At 50.6% G+C, this 26,021-nt stretch overlaps 1 protein-coding gene across 1 annotated transcript; it reads right to left on the bottom strand.

The window, feature by feature from the left end:
* Positions 1-327: 327 nt before the first annotated feature.
* On the bottom strand, positions 328-14,367 carry NTMT2 (N-terminal Xaa-Pro-Lys N-methyltransferase 2). Its single transcript, XM_056108619.1, has 4 exons — positions 14,214-14,367; positions 4,798-4,973; positions 1,349-1,598; positions 328-605 (listed from the first exon to the last, which is right to left on the bottom strand). Exons 1-4 carry the CDS (start codon positions 14,365-14,367, stop codon positions 328-330), a joined length of 858 nt encoding a protein of 285 aa, XP_055964594.1.
* Positions 14,368-26,021: the final 11,654 nt, after the last annotated feature.

Raw genomic sequence — 26,021 nt, 5'->3', positions numbered from 1 at the left:
CCCAGGGGGGAAACTGGGGATCAAAGCACCTGAAAATGCCCCAGGTTTGCTCCCCACCCCGATCTGGTGGACCCCGCCCCCCACCCCCGACACGTCCTGCATCTCCCACTGTAGGAAGCTTCTGGAAGTAGCCCAGGGTGTGGGCAGGAGCCCAGTGGGATTGTGTGAGCGATCAGGGCCCGGAGTTGGGGGGTGGGGACACCCCTGGTGCATGACCGGACACCCTGGCTTCTCATCGTCGTCGTAGTTGTTGTCTGCCTGTGACTGATGCATGTCCCGGCGGCCAGTGGCAACCCCCTCCCCCGCCCGGCATTCCCTGGGCCCAGGTCACGCGTGTCTCAGGGGGTCACTGCACAGGGCGAACATCCACACGGGCAGGCAGTGCTCGGGGAAGCCGTCTTGCTCCTCCTGGGCCAGCACGGCCAGCCCGCTCTGCGCGATGAGGCTTCGGAGCGTGCCCATGTCCCGCGTGACGCTGCTGTCGGCCAGGTCCAGCGCGCAGCCCTCCCGGGCCACGTTGTCCTTGAGGATGACCAGCCCGTTCTCGCGGAGGCCGCCCCGGCACCGGGAGAGGAAGGCCAGGAGGTCTTTATCCGTCAGGTGCCCTGCAGGGGTGAGGGCAGGAGAGGGAGAGAGCGCAGCCTCAGACTCCCGCTGGCTGCTGGCCACAGCGGTCACTCCATAGGAAGACCCTCTCTAGAACAGACACTCACCCCCGCGCCCACGGCACCTGACTGCCTATCTCATGCAGCCCCCCGGGACCCCCCCCGGATAGCTCCACTGTCATGCTCATGTGATGTCATGCCCATGTGATGTCATGTCCATGTGATGTCATGTCCATGTGATGCCATGCCCATGTGATGTCATGCGATATCATGCCCATGTGATGCCAAGCCCATGTGATATCATGTGATGTCATGCAATATCATGCCCATGTGATGCCACGCCCATGTGATGTCATGTGATGTCATGCCCGTAGGATGTCATGCCCATGGGATGTGATGGGATGTCATGCCCATGTGATGTCATGCCCATGCAATGTCATGCCCACGTGTCAACATCTGACACACAACCCCGGCCCCCCAAGGACCAGCCAGTTGGTCACTAAGCAGAGGAGAGGCTTGTGACCCCCACTTTCTGGCATCTGTTCACGCCTCGAGGAACCCCCCCACCCAGGGATGCACTGGACTCCGGGCCCCTAAGGCCAACAGCTGCCACGTCCATCTGAGAAGGCCAAGCCCACAAGAGGAGCCGACGCCAGCACAGCCGCCCAGACACCCTCCATTAGGGCCTCCGACCCCCCGCACCCCGCAGGGGCCCCGCGCCGTGGGGAAGGGAGGGGACTGACCCGAGACCCACTGGATCCAGATGACGTCGTACCTGCCCGCGGGCAGCGCGAACTCCTGCAGGCTGCGGCAGTGGAAGTTCTCGACCCCGAGGCCGGGCGCGCGCAGGTAGGTCTGGGCCTCCCGCAGGAACGCGGGCATCATGTCCACCAGCTCCACGCGGCGGAACACGGGCAGCAGTACGTGCTTGCTCACCCGCCCGATGCCCGAGCCGCAGTCTAGGGCACAGCCTGTCCCCGCCTGGCCCGGGCCCTGCAGGAAGGGAGCTTGTAGGACGCGATAAGGGCACACACACACACACACACACACACACACACACACACAGAGTCAGACACACACACTCATGCACACACACTCAGACATACACATGCTCACACATGCATACGTTCACACACGCACTCACACTCACACATACACACACACACACGCTCACACACGCACACACACTCATTCACTAGACACATACTCAGACACACATACACTCACACAGGCACTCACAGACACTCAAACACACATACACTTATGTACGCACTCACATTCACACATGCACTCAGACACACATACATACATGTAGTCACACACATACTCACACATTCACTCACAAACACTCACACTCACACATACATACACACTCACATACATACACACACGCATTCTCATAGTCATGCACACTCACACTCATACTACATACTCACACACACTCACACTCACAAACACAAACATACATTCACTCATACACACATACTCACACACCAACAAACATACAAACACACTCACACACATTCACACACACATACACTCACAATCACAAACATACCGTTCACACACATACTCACGCACTCACACACTCACACTCACATACATACTCAACACACACACTCAACACACACCCATCTACTCACATACATACTCACATACAGACATACACACTCACATTCACACAAGTATTCACATACAATAACACACACATACACTCACACTCACACACATTCACACACGTTCACATACACACACATACACACCCTCACACACATACCAAGACACACACATACTCACACACATGCACACTTAGACACACATACATACATACAGTCACATATACACACACATACACACTCATACATACACATTCACATTAATACACACACTCTCACACACACATACCCCCAGACACACACTCACATACACACACATACATGCGCTCACACACTCTCTGTCTCTCTCTCTCTTCCTCTCTCTCTCTCACACACACACACACACACACACACACACACACACCCTCCGGGCTCCAACTCCCGAGGGGCTGACCTGTGTTCACTTATTTCGGTCACCTGAGCCTGGAGGCCCAGGGCTCGCTCCTGCTTGTGCTCGGAGGAGGCCCGTGTATGGTGCAGGGGACGGAGCCAAGGCCAGCCTCACGCAAGGCCCGTGCCGTCCTCGACCCTGTTTCTGCTTCTGTGCCAGACAGAGCGACCTGGACCGGCACTGAGCCGTCTGCACGTGTTCCCCAAGCAAGTCTGTGCGTTAAATTAAGCGGGAGATGCAAGACGGGTGTGTGGGGAGGGGAGGCGGGAAAGTCGACCAATAAACAGGGTCCTGCACTGGCCTCTACCAGGTGATACATGAATTCCGACTGACAAGGACCCAGAGACTCAGCTGGTCCGAATTATTTGGTCAAAACCGGAAGGACTGCTGAATCGGGTTTGCGCTGGAAATTGATGGTAACGAGATACTCAAACTTGCCAATCACGACCCTAAGGGAAAAGCCCACTCTTGATTTCTCAGGAACTAAGGATTTTTTAAAAAAAGAAAGAAAGAAAAGCATTTGGCTCAAGATCAAAAGGTGACAGAACCGTCACTTCCCAGGCACCCAAAGAGCGGGAAAAAAAAGGGCAAAGTTGTTCCAGCCTCTTTCCAAACGGAGCCACAAGAACCCTGAGTTATTAAGGGCTAATATTTTAGCCAACTAACTGCCTTCCGTCTGTAACCACTGTAGGACTCAAATCCTTCCCGCCAGGGGAGGAGATGAAGCCCTGGGGGACCCCAGCCTAGGTCTGGTGTCTGCATTTAACCCTTGGCTGGCCCAGAAGGTCATGGGGGGGCACCGACCCCAAGGAACAGTCTTCATCTTGGGGGTCTGAGTAGGCGGAGTCGAACCCCAAACACTGATGCCTTGATCAGAATAAAATGAGGGTTCTGATGGGGGGTTCGGGTTTCAGAAGGAAACACTTTCCTCAGGGTATGGAACAAACTTTGCCTGTTTGCTCTGACTTTGCCCTCCACTGGACACCCTGTGCCTTGAGCAGTCCACAAGTGCCTTGGGCATCACACATGCAGTGTCTCCTAAGAACGCCAGAAGCACCTCAATATTTTCAGTTCCCGGAACTGAAACAGATTCAGTTTTCCAGCAATAAAACAATGTGTAACTCGGGGGGCTGGAGCGATAGCACAGCGTGGAGGGCGTTTGCCTTGCACACAGCCGACCCGGGTTCGATCCCCCAGCATCCCATGTGGTCCCCTGAGCATCGCCAGAGGTGATTCCTGAGTGCAGAGCCAGAAGTAACCCCTGAGCATCACCAGAGGTGACCCAAAAAGGAAAAAGAAAAAAAGCAAAAATAATGTGTCACTAGCCAACCTGCACCCACCTGGGAAAGTTCCTAGGCTCACCAAATGGGCTCAATTAATCAGTTCTCATAATGCCCCAGAAGTTGTCTTTGGTTAACCCCCAAAGAACAAGAAGCCTATTCATTTTTTCATTTTCATTTCATCATCCTGTTATTCGTCGATTGCCTCGAGCAGGCCCCAGTAACTTCTCTTTCATCCTTGCCCTGAGATTATATTCAAGGCTATTTAGGAGAATAAAGAAGCCTATGTAATCGTAAAATCGGTACTGCTTCTGGAAATTATTGTTTAATTGTTGTCTGACCACTGTTACCCTAGACACTGGCCAAAACACCTTTGTTTGGTAACTAGGTCAGATTTCTTCTGGAAGCAATAAGGTGTGAACTGCTTATGTCATCAAACCCTATATAAACTGCATGCACTTGGAGGTCGGGGTCACTATCAAGAGACCACTCTATGGGTGAGATAGTTGACCCCAGTACACTGTCTTCCTGTTGCTCATCAATTTGCTTGAGTGGACACCAGTAATGTCTCCATTGTGAGACTTGTTGACTGTTTTTGGCATATTGAATACGCCACAGGGATCTTTCCAGGCTCTGCTGTGCGGCCGGGATACTCTAGGCAGCTTGCCGGTCTCTCCGAGAGGGACGGCTACGTTCAAGGCAAACATCCTCGCCCTCCCCGCCATGCTATCACACTGGCCCTCCCCATCTCTTAACACAGGCCCTCAAGCCAAACAGCTCTAATGTGTCTCAAGCAACAAAGACACAAGTTCCTGAGCTCTGTGTTTACAGGGACCTCAGTCTCATAACCAAGGCGGGTCACTCACCCCAACGAATTTCCCCAGAAATTTCCGCGAGGCTTGGATGTCTGGGTTGGACAGTTCAATGAAATTCCCCATCATCCCCGCTTCCGTGGCCGGGACTTCTTGGTAGAAAAGTTTGGCTCTGGCATAGAACTGCATCTCACCGTTGATGACTTGGCTTGTTAAAGCATACAGCTTCACTGCAAGTGAAATAGGATGAATATGTATTATTACTCGATTCTTCTGCCCCTCTCGGAGAGTCCAGCAAGCTACCGAGAGTATATCGCCCGCACGGCAAAGCCTGGCAAGCTACCCATGACGTATTCAATATGCCAAACACAGTAACAATAAAGTCTCACAATGGAGACGTTACTGGGCCCGCTCGAGCAAATCGATGAACAAGTAAGAGAGAACAAGCTCAATATTTGACCGTCCTGACCCTCAGGGCGTCCTCAGGACCCTGGAGGTCTGACTCAGTGATACTGACCCATCGATGCCAGCCTGGAGGTTTGGTGTTGAGGGCTAGCAATGTGATTCTACTGGGGGCCATGAGAGTCACAACCTGCAGTGCCCGAGGGATCAAACTTGATACCTCCACAGGCCAGGCGTTCACTCCAGCCCCTGGCCCCTGGCTCCATCTAAGCCTGCACTGAGTTTCCTCTTAGAAACCTGAGAATTCGTGCTATGGGATAAAAGGTGTAGATTTGAAATCAGAAATCAGGCTTATAACCTCTGGCTCGTGACTTACTTGTGGCATAACTTTGGGTCAAACTTTTTTTTTTAATAATGTAGGAGTCCTCTATTTATTCAGCCATTGACTGAATTGGGCATGATCTCCACATTACTTTTTATATTCTCTTCTGAATGTTAATTTTTAGATTTATTTTATTATATTTTCTCCCCTATTTTTTGATTCACCGCAAGATACAGTTCCAAAGTTTTCATGTTTGAGCTTCGGTCATACAATCATCAAACACCGATCCCTTCACCAGTGCACATTTTCCACCACCAAAATCCCCAATATCCCCCCACTCACCCCATTCCAACCCGTCCCCTGCCTGTGTGGCAGACAACTTCCCCCATACTCTCTCTCTCTACTTCGGTTACATTTGATATTTCGACACTAGTCTCACCACCACTCAAACCTGCCAAAAGGCAGTGCTAGACGATTTGTTTTGTATTGCTTGTTATGGACAGAATATAGGCTTTTGAGATAATCACTGTCCTCCCGTTGTTCATCGATTTGCTCGAGCGGGCCCAGTAACGTCTCCATTTTGAGACTTGTTGTTACTGTGTCTGGCATCTCGAATACGTCACGGGGAGCTTGCCAGGCTCTGCCGTGCGGGCGAGATACTCTTGGTAGCTTGCCGGGCTCTCCGAGAGGGGCGGAGGAATCGAACCCGGCTCGGTTCAATTCCTCCGCCCCTCTCGGAGAGTGTTGGATTCACCTGAATCTGGAGTCTAGGAAGGCCAGTATCTTCTTTGGTGACTCTAGTCAGAAAGGATAGAATATAATGTTGAGGAAATTCTGTGTCATCCTCTTCTGGGAGCTTTATTTTATAGTCTCTGAAACTTGGCCATTGATGAGATTACATGGCGCCAGGGGCAGTTTATGGGTGTGACTGCCAAGCTTCTGGAAAACTGGGGACCTGGGGGGAGGAGACCCAGTCCTGATCCAACCGGGCCTGGAGATCACAGGTTCCCACCAACCTCCGCACTACAGGGCCTACCTGCATCTTTTGATCTCTTTCAAGATTTATGGTCTCTGAAATAAAGTCAATAAATGAGCTTATGTATCTGAGCCAGAGGTGGTTTGTGGGTGTATCTCCCACGTACCTAGATTTTGGCTGTTTAATTTCTTTTTAAACTTGGCCCTAAGTTTTTGGGGTCTGGCCAAAGGCACAGCAGCAATTTGGGGGTATCTGGAAGTCTGAAGGCATCATCAGACTACTGATACACTCTCCCCGCAGGTACAGGTTGACCTGCTGGCAGCACCATAGCCCCGGGTCAAACTTCTTAAACCCTTTCACTGACCAAGGTCTTATGAATAAACCCAAGTCATGACGTTTTCCTGAGAGAGTGACATGGTTTTGAGTAGTAGGAGTCTATGGAATGAGAATCCTTTTAACTTTATGCAAGAACATTTTTCTCATTTTTTTTTTCAATTAGTGAATCTTCATTTCTTGCAGTACCCACATAACGGGCTGGAGCAATAGCACAGCAGATGGGGCGTTTGCCTTGCACACGGCCGACTGGCGTTCGATTCCTCTGCCCCTCTCGGAGAGCCCGGCAAGCTACCGAGAGTATCCCACCCACATGGCAGAGCCTGGCAAGCTCCCTGTGGTGTATTCAATATGCCAAAAACAGTCACAACAAGTTTCATAATGGAACGTTACTGGTGTCCACTCGAGCAAATAGAGGAACAGTGGGAGGACAGTGCTACAGGGCTTTTATTCAAGTAACAGGCTGTTGGCAGGGAACTAATGTATCACCGTGCTCTCAGCTGAAGTCTTGCACAGACCCAGAATTTTTATTCTAAAATTTCTAAGGCCAATAAGCACCACTTATATGATGAGTGCTGTGTTCCACCCATTGCATTTTCCAATGCAAAGGCATGGAAGCATGCATCTGGACTTCTGAATGATTCTGTATTGGTTGAAAGGAATACATGAATTAATTTCCACATCCATCATTTTTGCAGCCAATATCAAGATTGAATGCTACATCTTCCATAGTACATGTTATGCATATGACATAAAAGACAGATCTTTCCAAAAGATGAAGATCCCTTTATGAGTAGATACTTTTTTCCTACCTAGCTATAAATTAGCTGCTTTGTAGCTGACTTAATCTTAAGAGGAGAAACCTCAGGGCTGGAGCGAGAGCACAGTGGGGAGGGCGTTGGCCTTGCACGCAGCCAACCGGGGTTCGATTCCCAGCATCCCATATGGTCCCCTGAGCACGGCCAGGAGTGATTCCTGAGTGCAGAGCCAGGAGTAATCCCTGAGCATTGCTGGATGTGACCCCAAAAGCTAAAAAAAGAAAAAAGAGGAAAAACCATTGGAAACCACTAATCTACACCCTCATCTCTTCCTTGGCACTCGGGGAAGTCATACAAAGAACAAGTGGCCCAGTAAACATTGACCAAGACAGACAATATGGGTAACAGAAAGCAAACATCATCATCGTGATGGCATGACCCCTCCAAATCCTTCCCTTTGTCTCAGAAAGTAAGGCAAGTCCCTCAGAGTTTCTAGAGTCTTCTGAGAGGATAGGACAGGTACCTGGGATGGAGCCAACCGAAGCCCAGTGCTCTCCCTAATCTGGTCCATGCAGCCCCAGTCCTCAGCTGCCCGAGTTAGTTAGCCGAGTCTATTAAAACCTTCATTTGGACCTGGGCAGGGCCCGTTATGCCAACGAACATGCCAGGCTCAGTCGGGGGCCGACCCAGTGGCTTGAGTTCTCGTTGTCACCTCATTCATTGATGGGAGCACTTTCAGTAAAAAAAGATATATGAGGTGTCATGGCCAGCCCGGTATTCACCTGATAGCTTCCCTTGGGCCTGAAGTTGCCTCCCTCCATTTGACTGGGCCTTCTTGTGAGAGCTGAATCTGGAGGGTTATTCTCGTAGGCTTAGCAAGTCTCTGTGTGACTCGGGGAAGTCGAAGACAGACAATAAACACTCGATAGGTTCTTGATAAAATGTCTTCACCTGTATCATAAGCCAAGCTCCCCAACGCACATTGGTTTGTGTTTTTGTAGCAAGAAAACAAACAAGTACCACACCATATTTGATGGGGTTCAAATACTAGGCAACATGTCAGAGAGGGAAATATATATATATATATATATATATATATATATATATATATGTATATATAGGTAAAAAGGTAAAGGCCCTCCCGTTGATCATCGATTTGCTCGAGCGGGCCCAGTAACGTCTCCATTGGAGACTTTGTTGTTACTGTGTCTGGCATATCGAATACTCTCGGTAGCTTGCCGGGCTCTCCGATATATATATATATATATATATATATATATATATATATATATATAAAATAACCCTCCAGATTCAGCTCTCACGAGAAGGCCCAGTCAAATGGAGGGAGGCAACTTCAGGCCCGAGGGAAGCTATCAGGTGAATACCGGGCTGGCCATGACACCTCGTATATCTTTTTTTACTGAAAGTACTCCTGTCAATGAATGAGGTGACAACGAGAACTCAAGCCACTGGGTCGGCCCCCGACTGAGCCTGGCATGTTCGTTGGCATAACGGGCCCTGCCCAGGTCCAAATGAAGGTTTTAATAGACTCGGCTAACTAACTCGGGCAGCTGAGGACTGGGGCTGTGTGGACCAGATTAGGGAGAGCACTGGGCTTCGGTTGGCTCCATCCCATATATATATATATATATGCATCACTGTCACTGTCACTGTCCTCCCATTGTTCACCAATTTGCTCTAGCAGGCCCTGTAACATTGCGAGACTTGTTACTGTGTTTGGCATATCGAGTACATCACGGGGTGCTTGCCAGACTTTGCCGTGAGGGCGAGATAGCTTGCCGGGCTTGGTCGCTGGACTCTCCAAGAGGGGTGGAGGAATCAAACTCGGGTCGGCTGTGTCAGCCGGCCACATGCAAGCCATATCCGCTGTGCTATGGCTCCAGCCCAATAGATACAAAAAAACATGCATATATACATATTTTCAGATATATATATATGGAAGCTCACATCATTCAACCTTTAACAACATGTTACTGATATCCTAAAGAATGTCTTAATGGCTTCTGCCAAAATAGATCAATCTTCACCCTGTTTCCTCTATGGATACTTTTCTGTACCATTTTCAGCCATTTTTCATAACAGAGAATACAAAATATATTTTGTCGGTTGTGCTTTGGAACAGGGATTGGGACTTGAGATGGAAACATCCCAAATTCAGTGATGGGAAGGTGTATCCGTGGTGGGCTTGGTGCTTGAATATTAAATGTCATCAAATATTGTGAACTACCTTATAAAATAGTCTGTCCTCCCGTTGTTCATCAATTTGCTCAAGCGGGCCCAGTAACGTCTCCATTGTGAGACTTCTTGTTACTGTGTTTGGCATATTGAATGTTCTCAGTAGCTTGCCAGGTTCTCCGAGAGGGGCAGAGGAATCGAACCCAGCTCAGCCGGGCTAAATAAATAATTAAAAAGGGGAAAAAAAGAAAGCAAACAAAAAAAAACAAAATATCTAGTATAAGTTTATTGGGCTGGAGCGATAGCACAGCGGGTAGGGCGTTCGCCTTACAAGCGGCCAACATGGCCGACCCGAGTTCGATTCCTCCGCCCCTCTCGGAGAACCCGGCAAGCTACCGAGAGTATTCGATGTGCCAGACACAGTAACAACAAAGTCTCCAATGGAGACGTTACTGGGCCCGCTCGAGCAAATCGACGATCAATGGGAGGGCCTTTACCTTTACCTTTTACCCTAAGGAAGACTTTAAGTCTCAAGATGGTATTAAGGAGAAAAAAATTATAACTAAGTGCTTATGCTTGTGGATTGGCTTCTCTTATTTATTTGCTTTCTTCTTTGCTTCTAGAATTGGTAAGGATTCTAGCTGGCTGTTCTGGGGTGCTCGCAGTCGTCCTGAGCACATTTTAGAATTGTCTTGAGCCTCTTCTTTGTTCGTCTCAGCCTCTGTGCCTCAGACGTTAGACCACCTGCACGTCAGCTGAAAATTGATCTCAACAGTCTTCGGAAGATGAAAAGGCACAGGTTAGACAGTAAGCTGGAAATTATTCAAGAATGAGAATATCGGAACAAATTACTTGGTATTTATAATGGGGGGAGCCCAAGTTTGAGATGCCTTTGTGAAGACCGGGGCCTTTTGGGTACTTCCCAATTTAGCCATTAAAGAGATAATGATTTTTTTTCTAAAGGGAAGGGAGGGAGGGAAGAAGGAAAGAAGGAAGGAAGGGAGGGAGGGAGGAAGGGAAGGAGAGAGGGAGAGAGAGGGGGAGGAGGCTGGTTTTAAGTACAGTAGAATATTATTTAGTCATGAAAAAAGAAGTGAGTCTTGCCATTTTCAATACAAGGATCGACATTGAGGGCATCGCTATTGTACAGTAAGAAAAAGAGAGTGAGAAATGCTGTATGAGCTCAATTTTGTGAAATCAAAACAACCAAGTTCAAGTCTGTTGTTGTTATTATTGTTTTCCACCAATGAAAAGGTTTGGGAGGCGGTTCTTGACGGTTCTATTTGTTGTTGATGTGATTGTTGTTTTTCCACCAATGGGCAGGTTTGGGAGGCGGTCCTTGATGGTAATATTTGTTGTTGTTGTTGTTGTTGTAGCCTTTCCACCAATGGGAAGGTTTGAGAGGCGGTCCTTCATGTTTCTGTTGTTGTTATTCCACCAATGGGAAGGGCTGGGAGGCGGGCCTTGATGTTTCTATTGCTGTTGTTGCTGCTTTTCCACCAATGGGGAGGGCTGGGAGGCGGGCCTTGATGTTTCTATTGCTGTTGTTGCTGCTTTTCCACCAATGGGGAGGGCTGGGAGGCGGGCCTTGATGTTTCTATTGCAGTTGTTGCTGCTTTTCCACCAATGGGGAGGGCTGGGAGGCGGGCCTTGATGTTTCTATTGCTGTTGTTGCTGCTTTTCCACCAATGGGAAGAGTTGGGAGGCGGGCCTTGATGTTTTTGATAATATCCCAGGATCTGGCTATTCCCAGGTACAAGAAAGTCATACTGAGCCTCGAGATTGCCAAGCACACCTGTTGTCTGTTTGTCCTCCAGCGGAACTGGGTCTCTGATGATCTCTTTTCCAATCATGCACAGGCTCTGAGCTTTATTGTTTTTCTCTTCCAACTGAGAGCGCATTTTCTGCATCAGCTTCCCCCCAAGCGCGCCCCACCCCCCGGGATTGGGGAGGGACATTACTCTCTGCGCCTACCGCACTGTCACCATGGTAGTCGCAGGGACCAGAATTCGCACACATGGCCACAGTGCTCACTGGGACTCCCTTCACCTCACTCCAGTGCACATGCACCACTGGCAGAGGTCACCCTTCTGTACCACAGTGCCCCGAAGCTCCGAGAGTCGCTCCTGAGGCAGGCGGGGCGCAGAGTCCCCGTGCTCACCCCCCCTGGCTCTCCCCAGTGGTGACACGCAGGCACTGGAGTGGCCCAGCCGGGGACCAGGCTTCATTCCACAGCCTCTCGCTTTGCCTCACTGCAGCTGTTAATCTCCTGAGCTGTCCCCGAGCCCTGAGCGAGACTCTTTCTCCCCATGTCAGCAAAGAACCCGCTCGAGTGTCAGCCAGCCGGCAGAGAGAGTCTCCGGCCTGGCTGGGTATCTCCGGGAGCTTTCTAGAAGAGCTTCTTTGGAAAAACCAGACGGGGGAACCAGAAGGAAGGAACAGCCAGAGCCAGGCTGTGAAATAGAGAAGCATTGGCAGGGCGAGCACCAAAGGTCAGAGGAAGCCGGGCCTGCTTCTGCAGCTCTTAGCCATGCAGCTCCCTCCATGCAGTTCCCTCCTCGGCAGCTCCCTCCATGCAGTTCCCTCCTCGGCAGCTCCCTCCATGCAGTTCCCTCCTCGGCGGCTCCCTCCATGCAGTTCCCTCCTCGGAGGCTCCCGCCATGGCAGTCCCTCCTTGGTAGCTCCCTCTGTGGCAGTTCCCTACCCAGCGGCTCCCTCCGTGGCAGTTCCCCCCTCAGTGGCTCCCTTCGTGGCAGTTCCTTCTATGGCAGTTCCCTCCTGGGCGGTTCCCTCCTGGATGGCTCCCTCCGTAGCAATTCCCTCCCCGGTGGCTTCCTCTGTGGCAGTTCCCTCTTGGGTAGCTTCCTCCATGGCAGTTCCTTCCGTGGCAATTCCCTCCTCAGCAGCTCCCTCCCTGGCAGTTCCCCCCCCCCCGCCCCCGTCAGCGGCTCCCTCCGTGGCAGTTCCCTCCTTGGTAGCTCCCTCCGTGGCAGTTCCCCCCTCAGCGGCTCCCTCCGTGGCAGTTCCCTCCTTGGTAGCTCCCTCCGTGGCAGTTCCCCCCTCAGCGGCTCCCTCCGTGGCAGTTCCCTCTGTGGCAGCTCCCTCCGTGGCAGCTCCCTCCGTGGCAATTTCCTCCATGGAGGGATCCCTTCCCAGCGGCTCCCTCCATGGCAGTACCCCCCTCGAGGCTCCCTCTGTGGCAGTTCCCTCATGGGCCGGCAGCCCTGCAGAGCTGGGGGCATTCGAGGCAGGAAGCAGATGACCTGCTTCCTGCTTTCACTGCAGCACCAGGCAGGCAGAGCAGAGACTTCATTCTCCCACCTGCAGTTCCTGCCTTGTCAGCTCTGTCCAAAGGGGGCCTGAAGGCCCAGAGAAGAAGCCAGGCCAGGCGCTAGAGTCTGGACCGGCATGCAGTCTTGTAACTCAATCCTCACACCCCGGCCCCTCTCCACCCCACCTAGGGTCCCCCATACACCCACTGGCAGTGATCCCCGAGCACAGAGCCAAGAGTAAGCCCTGAGCCCCGCTCGAGTGGCCCTATCAGTGAAAAAGAGATATATAGGCAGGCGGGGTGAGCGTGTCATGACCCTGTTGCCTGCATCTCTGAAAACCAGAGCAAACAGCTAAGCTGACAGCAAACCAGTCCCAATCAGAGACCCAACTCAGACGCTCCATTTTCAGCCCTCTAACTGCCGTGACACCCGGAATGGGCTACGTAGAGTGTGTTTTCGTGGGCTCACACATGCATATACACGTATGTCTACAACGTGGCGGGTGTACACTCACACCTCTGCGGGCATGCGCACGCACACATGCAAATTCCATGACGCAGATGGCACACACACACACAAAAAAAGTGTGTGCACGTGTGTATCCGTTCACATACACGTATGCACACATGCATCTGCACGCACACACAGACGTGTCCACACACGTGCACAGCCCCGGAACAAGGCCGCACCACATGCTCCAGCCTCTCTGTAGTACGCTCAGCTCGTGTCCTTGCTCGCCTCCAAGTGACCGCCACGTTCTGGCCCGTGGTGGCCACTTCCTTCCCAACTCAAGAGACGAGACCCTGGGGGGGTCAGAGTCATAGCACAGCGGGGAGGGGCGTTTGCCTTGCACATGGCTGACCCGGGTTCGATCCCCGGCATCCCATAGGGTCCCCCGAGCACCGCCAGGAGTACTTCCTGAGTACAGAGCCAGGAGGAACCCCTGTGCATCGCCAGGTGCGACCCAAAAAGAAAAAAAAAGAGAGAGAGAGAGAGAGGAGACCTCCCCTTCCTGCAAGACTGAGACAACGGCCGCCCTCCCCGTCTACACCCCTGCAGGACCCAGGCACCGTTCTGAGCTCAGGGAGGCCCCAGACACAGCCTGGCGTGCCCACACGCCTGGCTTTCCACAGTCTGCTCGCAAGAAGGCCCAGGGCCGCTGACCCCACATGGGGCCTGCCCTGCGCCCCCTCGGGCAGCCCCCCACTCACCCAGAGGCAGCTTCTCCAGTAGATAGAGATAGCTCTGGAAGAAGTCGTTGCGGATGGCCCTGTGCAGGATGAAAGACATGCTGTGCCGGCAGAGGTCATGGTCAGTCTTCTGCCAGCGGGCCCGAAAGGCCAAGTGTGCGCCCAGGTGAGCCATCGGGGGACGGCGGGCAGCGGGCGGTCACCACTGCAGAGAGAGAGAGAGAGAGAAAAAACACTCTGAACCGACGAGGCCGGGCTTCTGCCCTGGACTCCTCCAGCCGGTCATCTAAAACCGTCGTCGTCGGCTGCCACCGGGGGCCCAAGGGAGGAGCCGCCGTGCACGCAGACTCAGACTCTGGCGCTTGGCACTGATAGCTGGGGCTGATAGCTTGGGCGACACCGCAGCCAGCCAACAGGTGTCGGGTCAAGATGAAAACAGGCCATGGGAACCCCGCGTGCCCCGGGAGAAAGCACGCCTCACCGTGTCACCACCCCCGGCCCTGACCCTGCGGTCCCGCGGAGGTATTTGGCAAGAGAGGCCGAATGCTGGCCCCAGGCCCACCCGCCGGGGTGTCCTCGGGTTACAAAGACCCTTCAAAGTCACCCTGGCCACCCCCTGGCCTGTCACCAGCATGGACACCCCGGGTCGCTCCGTGGGGACAGGCCTGTGCTGCCAGGGGACTCAGGACTCGGCCCCCCACTTCAGCCTCTGCCTTTTGGGGTACCAACCCTCTTGGGGTCCTCAACCAACCATCCGCCAACCCGGCCGGGGAAGGACTGGCCTCTCTCGAGAACGTCGGGGGACGCTCGTGCACCCTAGTGAGGCCCTGCGGGTGAGCAGAGTGAGCAGGGGACTGTGGGAGAGAGTGACCCCCACCCCCCACCCCACCCCACCCCGCATGTATTTATTTATTCTTCTGGTGTCTTCCTGGCTGTGGTCCTGTTGCCTCGAAGACTGAAACGTGACTCCTGGCCCGGGCTGTCCCGGGTCGCCTCTGAGTTCCCGCCACGCCTCTGAGGGCATCGGGCCTCTGGGTGGGGCTGTGCCCACCACGCCCGCCCTGGCACGCCCGCCCCTCTGGGCTTCCCTGGCCTGAGTCTGGTTCCCAGTGTGAGGGTCCCCGACACACAGAGGACCCCGACTCCTGTTTTGCCACTTGATGTTCCCCAACAGGAAAATCCGTGAGAGTTTAGGTTGCTTCCTGCCCCTGCAGGCACTCCCAACCCCCTAGAACACACACACGCACACACACTCACATACTCACACACTCATACACACACATATACACACATACACAAACATACACACATACACACTCGCACACAAACACACACACACATGAACACAAACTCACACGGACATACACACACTCACACAAACACACTCAGACACATACATACACATACACACACCCACACACATACACACATACACACACCCACACACATGCACACATACACACATGCACACACATACACACATATACACACATACACAAACATACACACTCACACACTTACACACTTGCACACAAACACACACACGTGAACACAAACTCACACAGACATAAACACACTCACACAAACACACTCAGGCACATACACATACACACAGTCACATACACACACCCACATACTTACACACATACACACACATACACACATACACACACATATATACATATACACACAAACACATACACTCACACACGCATTTACTCACACACATACACTCACACACATACACAAACAGACATGCACACACATACACACTCACACATATACACATGCATACACACATACATACACGTACACGCATATACAAACACTCACACACATGCACACACATACACACATGCACACACATATACACACATGCACACACAAACATACTCACACACATACACACATGCACACACACTCACACACATATGCACACATACACACACAAACATACTCACACACATACACACTCGCACACAAACACACACACATGAGCACAAACTCTCACATACACACACTCATGCAAACACACTCAGGCACATACATACACATACACTCACATACACACACGCAGATACACACATACACATACAAACACATACACACACTCACACATACGCATTCACTCACACACATGCACTCACACATACATACACAAACATACATACATACACACAGACGTACACACATACACACATATACAAACACACACATGCATACACACTCACACACACATATACACACTTAGACAAACATACACTCTCACACACATACACACACACATGAACACAAAGTCACACAGACATACACACTCACACAAACACACTCAGGCACATACATACACAAACACACACTCACATACACACATACACACATATATACACACACGCATACACACAGAGGTCAACGTACACCCACGCATACATGCATCTGGCACTTCCCAGTGCGCCTGCCCCCGAAGGCCCCCCTCCTGCCTGCTCAAGCTTCTGTGTCCGTGTGGGCCTGGGGGTGCTTCACTGACCCCTCGCGCTAGAGAGAAAGAGGGCAGCCCGGGGGCCGGGCCACTTTCCAGGCCCACCACGACCCTGTTCTGAAGGTCAACTGCAAGTCCCCCAACGGGAGGAAAGGTGAGAGCCACGAGTGAGCTCCGAAGTCCCGGTCATTGGTGACCCTTTAAGGCACCCCCAGAGTCCCTGAGCCCGAGAAACCCACGTCTGGACCCCGAGCCGGAAGGAGAGGCCAGTGGGCAGATCCACCCGGCCTTGCACAGGGGTTCCTCCTGGCTCTGCACTCAGGCATCACCCCTGGTGGTGCTCAGGGGACCATATGGGATGCTGGGAATCGAACCTGGGTCCGCCGCGTGCAAGGCAAATGTCCTCCCCGCCGTGCTCGCTCCAGCCCCACTTCCGCATTCTAACATCCCTGTTTTCTTGCACCCTATTTCCTGAGTGTGGGCTAAGGAAGGACAGGCAGGTGTGATGTACCTTGGCCAGCTTTTATTTCTCTCGGGGTGCCTTCTCCCTCACTCAACTTCCTGATCCGAGTAATGTTCCTTCCCTGCCTCCCCGCTCCATCCTGAACCCTCTCCGTGCTGAGCAAGTCGGGTGACGATGCAGAATCTCGAAGTCTACCCCAATCATCCCGTTTCCCGGCCGGGAAGAAGAGAAGTGAGTGGAGAGGAAAGAAAAACGGCCCTAGAGAGAGAAGACGGAAACTTGGGCTGGGTCCAAGCTGGTTATCCTGCCTTCATGGCAGTCCCTGGTGAGGCATAACTGATGACGAGAGATAAACTAGCGCAGAGAACTGCAGAAGTACGTCGAAAGGGGAAAAAAATAAGTGGCCGTCGAGAAAACAAAGTTGTCCACATCGGGGGATAAAGGATAGATTTGGCAAAGCCCGCTTGATAAATTCCTTTTGCATTAAAATCCCATAAAACTTTACGTCGAAAATTCAGCGGAGAGGATGAAATAAAGATGTTTCCCAGCAGAAGTAGAATGTGACTCCTCCTTCCTCGCTCCCTGAGGTTATCCTTGGAGAGAACTTAAAATATCTGCTATGGGGTGAACATACCGAAGCCTACACGGTTAGCATTGAAACAGATTAGCACAGCGGGTAGGGTGTTGCCTTGCACGCAGCCAACATGGCCGACCCGAGTTCGATTCCTCCGCCCCTCTCGGAGAGCCCGGCAAGCTACCGAGAGTATTGGATATGCCAGACACAGTAACAACAAAGTCTCCAATGGAGACGTTACTGGGCCCGCTCGAGCAAATCGATGATCAATGGGAGGGCCTTTACCTTTTTATATAATATATATTATATAATAATATATAATATATATTATATTATATATAATATATTATGGGGCTGGAGCGATAGCACAGCAGGTAGGGCGTTTGCCTTGCACGCAGCCAACATGGCCGACCCGAGTTCGATTCCTCCGCCCCTCTCGGAGAGCCCGGCAAGCTACTGAGAGTATTCGATATGCCAGACACAGTAACAACAAAGTCTCCGATGGAGACGTTACTGGGCCCGCTCGAGCAAATCGACGATCAACGGGAGGGCCTTTACCTTTACCTTTTACCTTAAAAAAAAAGTCATCAAATAGAATACAACCCTTCCGATCATTCCTGCATGGCAAGATGAGGTAAGAGATGAGAGAGAATTGCAGTAGACCATATTTTATTTATTTATTTGCTTGTTTGTTTGTTTATTGCTTTTTGGGTCACACCTGGTGATGCACAGAGGTTCCTCCTGGCTCTGCACTCAGGAATTACTTTTGATGGTGCTCAGGGGACCATACGGGATGCTGGGAATAGAACCCAGGTCAGCCACATGCAAGGCAAACGCCCTCTCTGCTGTGCTCCAGCCCCGAAATAGACCATATTTTAATAGCTGCCGTGATGCTGGAAATTTTTCTACCAGTGGGCTGAAGCGATAGCACAGTGGTAGGGCATTTGCCTTGTGTGTAGCCAGCCCGGCCGAGCCGGGTTCGATTCCTCCACCCCTCTCGGAGAGACCGGCAAGCTACTGAGAATATCTTGCCCACACAGCAAAGCCTGCAACATATTCAATATGCCAAACACAGTGACAACAAGTCTCACTGTGGAGACGTTACTGGGCCCGCTTGAGCAAATCCATGAACAACGGGAGGACAGTGTTTGTATGGTAGAGCAACAAAACAACTACACAAAGCAACTCCGTGTTCATGAGAGATCCAAAGGCACGGAAAACAATTCTAAGACTCTAGGTAGACCTGTGAGTTAATATTTCTGTGGAGTTAAATGGGTTCTCTTTTTCTGAGATGCTATTTAAAAAAAAAGATTTTTTAATTATTATTTCAACCCAATTAATATTAGAATGATAGACTTTGGGGCCTTAGAAGAAACCCGGAAGGAAGTAAAAAGACAAACAAGACACACACACACACACACACACAAATTGGAGGCTGGAGCGATAGCACAGCGGGTAGGGCGTTTGCCTTGCATGCAGCCAACCCGGGTTTGAATCCCAGCATCCCATAGGGTCCCCTGAGCACTGCCAGGAGTAATTCCTGAGTGCAGAGCCAGGAGTAATCCCTGTGCATCCCTGTTGTGACCCCCTCCCAAAAAGACAAACAACAAGTGTGAATAAGAGATCTTTGGAACAGCAACCATTGATGGTGTTATGCATGCTAAAGCTAGGAATTGTTCCAGAAGGAAATGGAGAAAAATAATTTGCTGGGATTTCACAGAAAAACACACACAGATGTCAATGAAACATTTGAAAAATAAAAAAGCTCAATTCACCAATAGAGTGAGAGAGACACACTTAAATCCTAATATTACTGCACTGCACTGCACTGTGCTGTCCTCCCATTGTTCATCGATTTGCTCGAGCGGGCCCAGTAACGTCTCTATCGTGAGACTTGTTGTTACTGTGTTTGGCATATTGAATACATCACAGGTAGCTTGCCAGGCTTTGCCATGCAGTCGAGATACTCTTGGTAGCTTGCCGGGCTCGCCGAGAGGGGCAGAGGAATCGAACCTAGCTCGGCAGGGCAGGTTGTGCGCAAGGCAAAGGCCCTACCGCTGTGCTACTGCTCCAGACACCTAATATCACTAAATTAACAAAAATTAAGACCAGACATGCCAAAAGTTCTTAGTTCTTCTGTAGAGTCACAGAAATCTTCTATTGACTCTGTGTGTTAGTGAAAACTGTTCGGGACCCTTTGCAGAAAAGTGGTGTGTTCCATTGGAGAGTTGTTGAAGCCCTTAGCCAAACAGGTCTACTCGTGGGCAAACACCCTACAATAACTTGCCCCTCTGCACCCATCGATCTGTCCAAGAAAGTGGGTGGTTGTTTAATCTCCAAGGTGGCCAGAGAGAGGCCCCGGGAGGCTCTTCCCCTCACTGTCCGGGTTCGGGGAGGCTCAGGCTGCTCCTCCAGCCAGGGTAGCCCGCGAACATGGGGCAGATGGAGGCAGAAACGAGGCCAAGCCGGTTGCTTGATCAGATGCAGTTCATTCCATTCTTCCCACGTGCCTGCCCCAGTCTCTCCGAGCCCCCCATTCTAGTCTCACCCTGCTCCTCATTCCCGTCTCTCTCACTTATCTCTCCATGTTCCTTCTCACAGCCTGGGTTCTCTCTCTCTCTCTCTCTCTCTCTCTCTCTCTCTCTCTCTCTCTCTCTCTCTCCTCTCCTCTCCTCCAATTCTCTCTCTCTTCCACTCCCAGTCAGGTAGCAAAATCAACATAAAGAAAGCCCTTCCTGACTTTCCATCAGGTTCAAAGGCAGAAACCCCACCTAGGGGTATTCCAAAAGCCCTTCCTGACTGCCCACTGGCAAAATGCTTCATAAGGTGTTTTTCTCCTTTCCTCAGTCCAATAACTCAATCAACATCTTGATCACTTGATCCCTTGACTTCCCGTTAGTCGGCGATTTGCTCGAGCGGGCGCCAGTAACGTCTCTATTTGTCCCTGTCGCGTGCTAGTGTAGCCCAATGGCATCTGTTCGCTCTGGGAACATGAAGGGCCTCAAACTGATCGTTCATGATCTTGATGAAGAAGTCTGACCATCTGGTAGGCGGGCGGCCACGCAATCTTTTGACATCCCGTGGGATCCAGTCGGTAACAGCTCTAGTCCAACGGTCGTCTCTAGATCTCATTACGTGACCAGCCCATCTGATTTTTGACGCCTTGGCAAATGAGACAGCATCCCTGATTCTTGATCGTCGATGGACGTCAGAACTCTGGATTCTTTCTCTCATTTGAGTGAAACGTGATATTCCAAGCATAGCTCTTTCAATTCCTCTTTGGGAGACCGGAAGAGCGTTCTCATCCTGTTTGCATAGGGCCCAGGTCTCTGAGGCGTATGTTAATGCAGGAAGAACAGTGGAATCAAAGAGATGTGCCTGGAGCCGGAGGTTCTTGGTCCTCTTAGCTATTTCTTCGATGCTCTTGAAGGCGTTCCAAGCCGCTCTCTTCCTCTTGCACAGCTCGGGTGCCAGGTCATTCGTCATGTTGACTTCTCGACCTAGGTACACATAGCTGTTGCATTCAGAGATGGTCGTTCCATTGAGAGCGAATGGGGCGTCAGGAACGAGGCTGTTTCTCATAAACATTGTCTTCGTAAGATTCAGCTGTAGTCCGACCTTTCCACACTCACGGTCGAAGTCAGCCAGCATTTGTGCCGCTTGGCTGATGTTTGATGTTATTAAAAAAACCATGCGAGCAAGCCGGGTTCCGCAAAGGATTCAGCACCATCGACCATATCTACACGATAACCAAGCTCATTGAGGTTTCTCGGGAGTTCAAGATGCCGCTCTGTTTAACATTCATTGATTTAAAGAAAGCCTTTGATTCTGTTGAGATGGAAGCGGTCATTGAAGCCCTAGCCAATCAGGGCATTCAAGCCCAATACATCAGGATCCTCCATGCTCTATTGCGGATTCACTACCAGGATCTCACCATTCTACAAAGAAGTAATCATCCATGTCAAGAGAGGGGTTCAGCAGGGTGATACCATTTCACCGAAACTCTTTAGTGCCACCCTCGAGAACATCATGCGACGACTGGAATGGGAAGGAATGGGAGTGAAGATAGATGGTCGGCAACTACACCACCTCCGCTTTGCTGATGACATTGTTTTAATAACACCAAACATCAACATCTTAATATTAGTTATTTTTGTATGGACACAGTAAGAGATACATGGAGGCTTGTAGGGCAGCTCTCCTGGGAACATCTTGCCACAGACTCAGACTACAGAGCTCAGGTCAGATTAAATCATTCCTAACCATAGCAGGGTTCGAATCTAGTTATTACTTTTGGGATCACGACAGCATTTGCCCATGACCAAGCTCTTAACTTATAGTTAAGCATTATGGCCAGGCCCATTTCGATGCCAGGGTAGCTCACCCCTTGCCCTGGGTCCATCCAGTCCCTCGTCGAGACCCTGCTTTTGGGGTGCTTGGAAATAAGGGCAATTGAGGCTTAAGTTAAGAGAACAGATGTCCAGGAGGTAAAAATCACGGAGAGTCAATTAACTCCCACTTACAAAAGCATAGCATTTACTGTCTTCTTGTGTCCGTACAAAAAGGACATTGCTCTGAATTAACTATGCAAAGGACTTAAGGAGAAGGGGGAAAATATTTACAAGTCAACGGAGCACAAAGAAAGAAGTTCCAAATAAACACAGAGGAATAGGAGCACTGTGATGGGAATAACCCAATAAACCTAAGCTCCCTGCAGCAAGGCAGGACAAGAAAGGACAAACCAATGTTATCCTACAGGTGGTGAATGTCCCTTCGAGTCTTCTGGGAGAACCTTTTTACTTAGGAACGACTCAACCTCCTTTATCTGTGGGGAGTCCCCTTCCATTGCAGCCATGCTTTGGGCAAGATAAAGAGACCAACGCGTTAGCTAAGGAACCTGTCACTATAAGGTTTGGGAGAGGGTCGCCTCTGAAATAGGGTGGGCGGGCAGAGTTCAGTCCTACTTGTTGTTCTTGCCACAGGGACCTTAGATATACTGGGTTACTCCCATCACATTGCTCCCATTCGTCTGTGTTTATTTGTAAACATTTATTTTGTGCTCTGCTTCCCCAACTGGTCAACCACCTCTATTCCCTAACCGGACTCTGTTAGCTTGTAAATATTTTGCTTTTCTCTTCTACTTAGGTCCTATGCGTAATGAATTCAGAGCAATGTCCTTTTTGTATGGACACAGGAAGACAGTTAATGCTATACTTTTATGACTTGGGAGTTAATTGACTCCGAATGATATTCACCCCTGGGCATCTGTTCCCTCGACTTCAGTCTCAGTTTCCCTTACTTTCCTAGCACCCCAAAAGCAGGTTGCCAATGAGGGACTGGATGGACCCAGGGCAAGCTGTGAGTCACCCTGGCATTGAAATGGGCCTGGCTACAGCGCCGTAATACTTAACTACAAGTTAAGAGCATGGTCATGGTCAAATTCTGTCATGATCCGAAAAGTAGATAGGACCCTGCTAGCACTGGGAAAGATCAATCCAGCCTGAGCACTGTGGTCTGAGATCTATACCGAGATGTCCCCAGGAGAGCCACCCTACAAGCTCAATGTATCTCTTATTGAGTCCATACAAAAAAAAATGCTCCCTGTGGCAAGGCAGAAAGGACAAACCAATGTTATCCTACACCTACTATCTAAAAAACAACAGTGAGTTTCCCCTGCTAGAATTTTCAACGTTCAAATAATCCTGGGGCACTGCTTCCACGGGAGAAGGGGGAAATATCTTCATGTATACAAGCTGTTCTGAGAACATCACAATGGCCACAGGGTGTCATGGGAGACCAGGGATTAGAACCTGGTCAAAGAGGCAAATAAAAAAAAATTAAAAAGCTCTTAAAAGAACCTGACAAGAGACGCTTAAATCTTCTTTAAAGGGTCGGATTGTACTAAGCCTTGAAAAAGATGGTCTCCGGGGGGCCGTATCTCACCGCGAAAGCTCTGAGTAAGTTTATCGTGGAGCCTAAATTCTGGGCCTCGGAGGCCACTGGGATAATATTTCCTCTGGATTAGGGCTGAAGCCTGCAAGTGACTCTTGTGGGAGGCGGACTCCAAAGGCTGGGGCTTTTCTAATGACGGCGTGCTCACTCTGGGCTGGGCTGGGCTGACTTGCATACTGCAGAGAGAAGCTGTCGTGATTTATAAGCCCAGCACAGCCTGCCCTTGCTCCCCCAGAGGAACTCGTGAGAATCGGCATGTTTGGCTTTCCCGCTGGTCGTTTACCCCAAGTGGTCTTTTGATGGATGTGGCAAGTTAGTGTTGTGTTTGTTTTAGTGTGTTTGTGATTTCCCAGTTCCACGGGGCCCAGAAGAATGATGGGACCAGTCTCGAGTTGCAGGTGGCCGCTCTCTGTTAGGGACACAGTGAAGAAATGGTCCCCCCAAATGCCAGCACTAAGTCTTTGTCCTTCCACCCACCGGCCCCCTCTCACCCCAAGTATAGGGACTAAACTCTCTTTCCAGAACCTCTGATGGAAGTCACTGTATCACTGTATCACTGTCATCCTGTTGTTCATCAATTTCCTCAAGCAGGCACCAATAAACGTCTCCATTCATCCTAGCCCTGAGATTTTAGCAAGTGCCACATTGGAGGCTCCTTCAGGGTCAGGGGAATGAGACCCATCATTGTTACTGGATTTTGGCATATCGAATACGCCACGGGGAGCTTGCCAGACTCTGCCGTGTGGGCAGGATACACTCGGTAGCCAGTCGGGTTCTCCAAGAGTGAGAACTAGACAATAAGAGGTCTTAAGCATGGCTGTGGCTGGTTCCGGAGGTCTTCAGCTGGCGGGGCTCTTCTCAGGGGGGGAGGGAAACTCAACCCGCCCCCCTCCAAGGGGCCCCGGTGAGGACCCTCTGATGGAATTCTGATGAAAGTCAGACAATGACAAACAGAGGCTGGCTGGTTGCTGCTTCTGCACAAATCCACTGTGAAATCTCCCATCATTCTAAGTACTTGGCATGAATTAAATGGCTAGCATCAGACCATGTCATAAAGCCCTTTGTTCCCTGGGCTCATTGAGCCAGCCTGATTTTTTTCTTTTTGGGGTCACACCCGGCGATGCACAGGGGTTACTTCTGGCTCATGCACTCAGAAATTACTCCTGGCGGTGCTCAGGAGACCCTATGGGATGCTGGAAATCGAACCTGGGTTGGACATGCGCAAGGCAAATGCCCTACCCGCTGTGCTATGGCTCCAGCCCCAGCCTGCTTAATTTAAAAAAAATTATTTTCATAGAGTTGTTCACAGTACTGGATTACATTCAAGGTTCCTACACCATTCCCTCCACCATTACACCTTTCCACCACCACTATTTTGAATTTCCTGCCACCACTCAAACCTACCAAACAGGCTAGATAATTTATTTTCTGTTCCTTGCTATGAACATCATAAGATGTCGCACTCCTAGAAATCTAAAATTTTAGATAATTAGGGTTTGGAGAAATCGCTGCAGCAAGCTGCTTGGTTTGGAGATTCTTTTGTGTGTCTCTGGATTGTGGCTGTTGAGGAGTTTAAGTAGCAGACCAGAGGCAGTTCATGGGCATGAACTCCAAGGTCCCATAGGAACAAGGAGATGAGAGGGACTGGCCCAGCCCCTATCCCTTGAGGCCTGGAGTTTGCCACCATTGAATCCACATAACTGCACTTCTAATTGGGTGAGCCACCCTGCCTTGATAGTCTTAGGGGCTGCCTATGTTGTTGTTTTTACTTTTGGGGCAGGGGGAGGAACAGGAATTGGACTACACCCAGCAGTGCTCAGAGATCACTCCTGGGGGATGGAGCGATAGCATGCAGGTAGGGCGTCTACCTTGCATGTGACCAACCAGGGTTCGACCCCCAGCATCCCATATGGTCCGCCAGTACCGCCGAGAGTAATTCCTGAGTGCATGAGCCAGGAGAAACCCCTGTGCAACGCCAGGTGTGACCCAAAAAGAAAAAAATCTAACCCATGGAATCAACTGCTGGGTTGGCTCAGATTGGATTCAGGTGATGTTGAATAAAACCAGACACGGAAGACGATTAGCAGAAACAATTTGGATATTCAGCACCATGGCCAGCGTCTATTTTGTCTATAAATTTCCTTATAGGCTAATGATGAACATTGCCGGGATTTTGGGATTTCAGAGACCAAGAAATCCTTGGAGCGGCCAGTCAGCTTCCATTTTTAAATTTTATTTGTCGAATCACTGTGAGATCGTGACAAAGCTTTCATGATTGAGTTTCAGTCATACAATAATCGAACACCTATTCCTTCACCAGAGTACATTTTCCACCACCAATGTCCCCAGTATCTTCCCCCCACC

The sequence above is a fragment of the Sorex fumeus genome, unplaced genomic scaffold, assembly GCF_029834395.1.
Source record: "Sorex fumeus unplaced genomic scaffold, SorFum_2.1 ptg000226l, whole genome shotgun sequence".
In the NCBI taxonomy this organism is placed as follows: domain Eukaryota; kingdom Metazoa; phylum Chordata; class Mammalia; order Eulipotyphla; family Soricidae; genus Sorex; species Sorex fumeus.
This window is presented reverse-complemented; position numbering and strand designations above follow the sequence as displayed.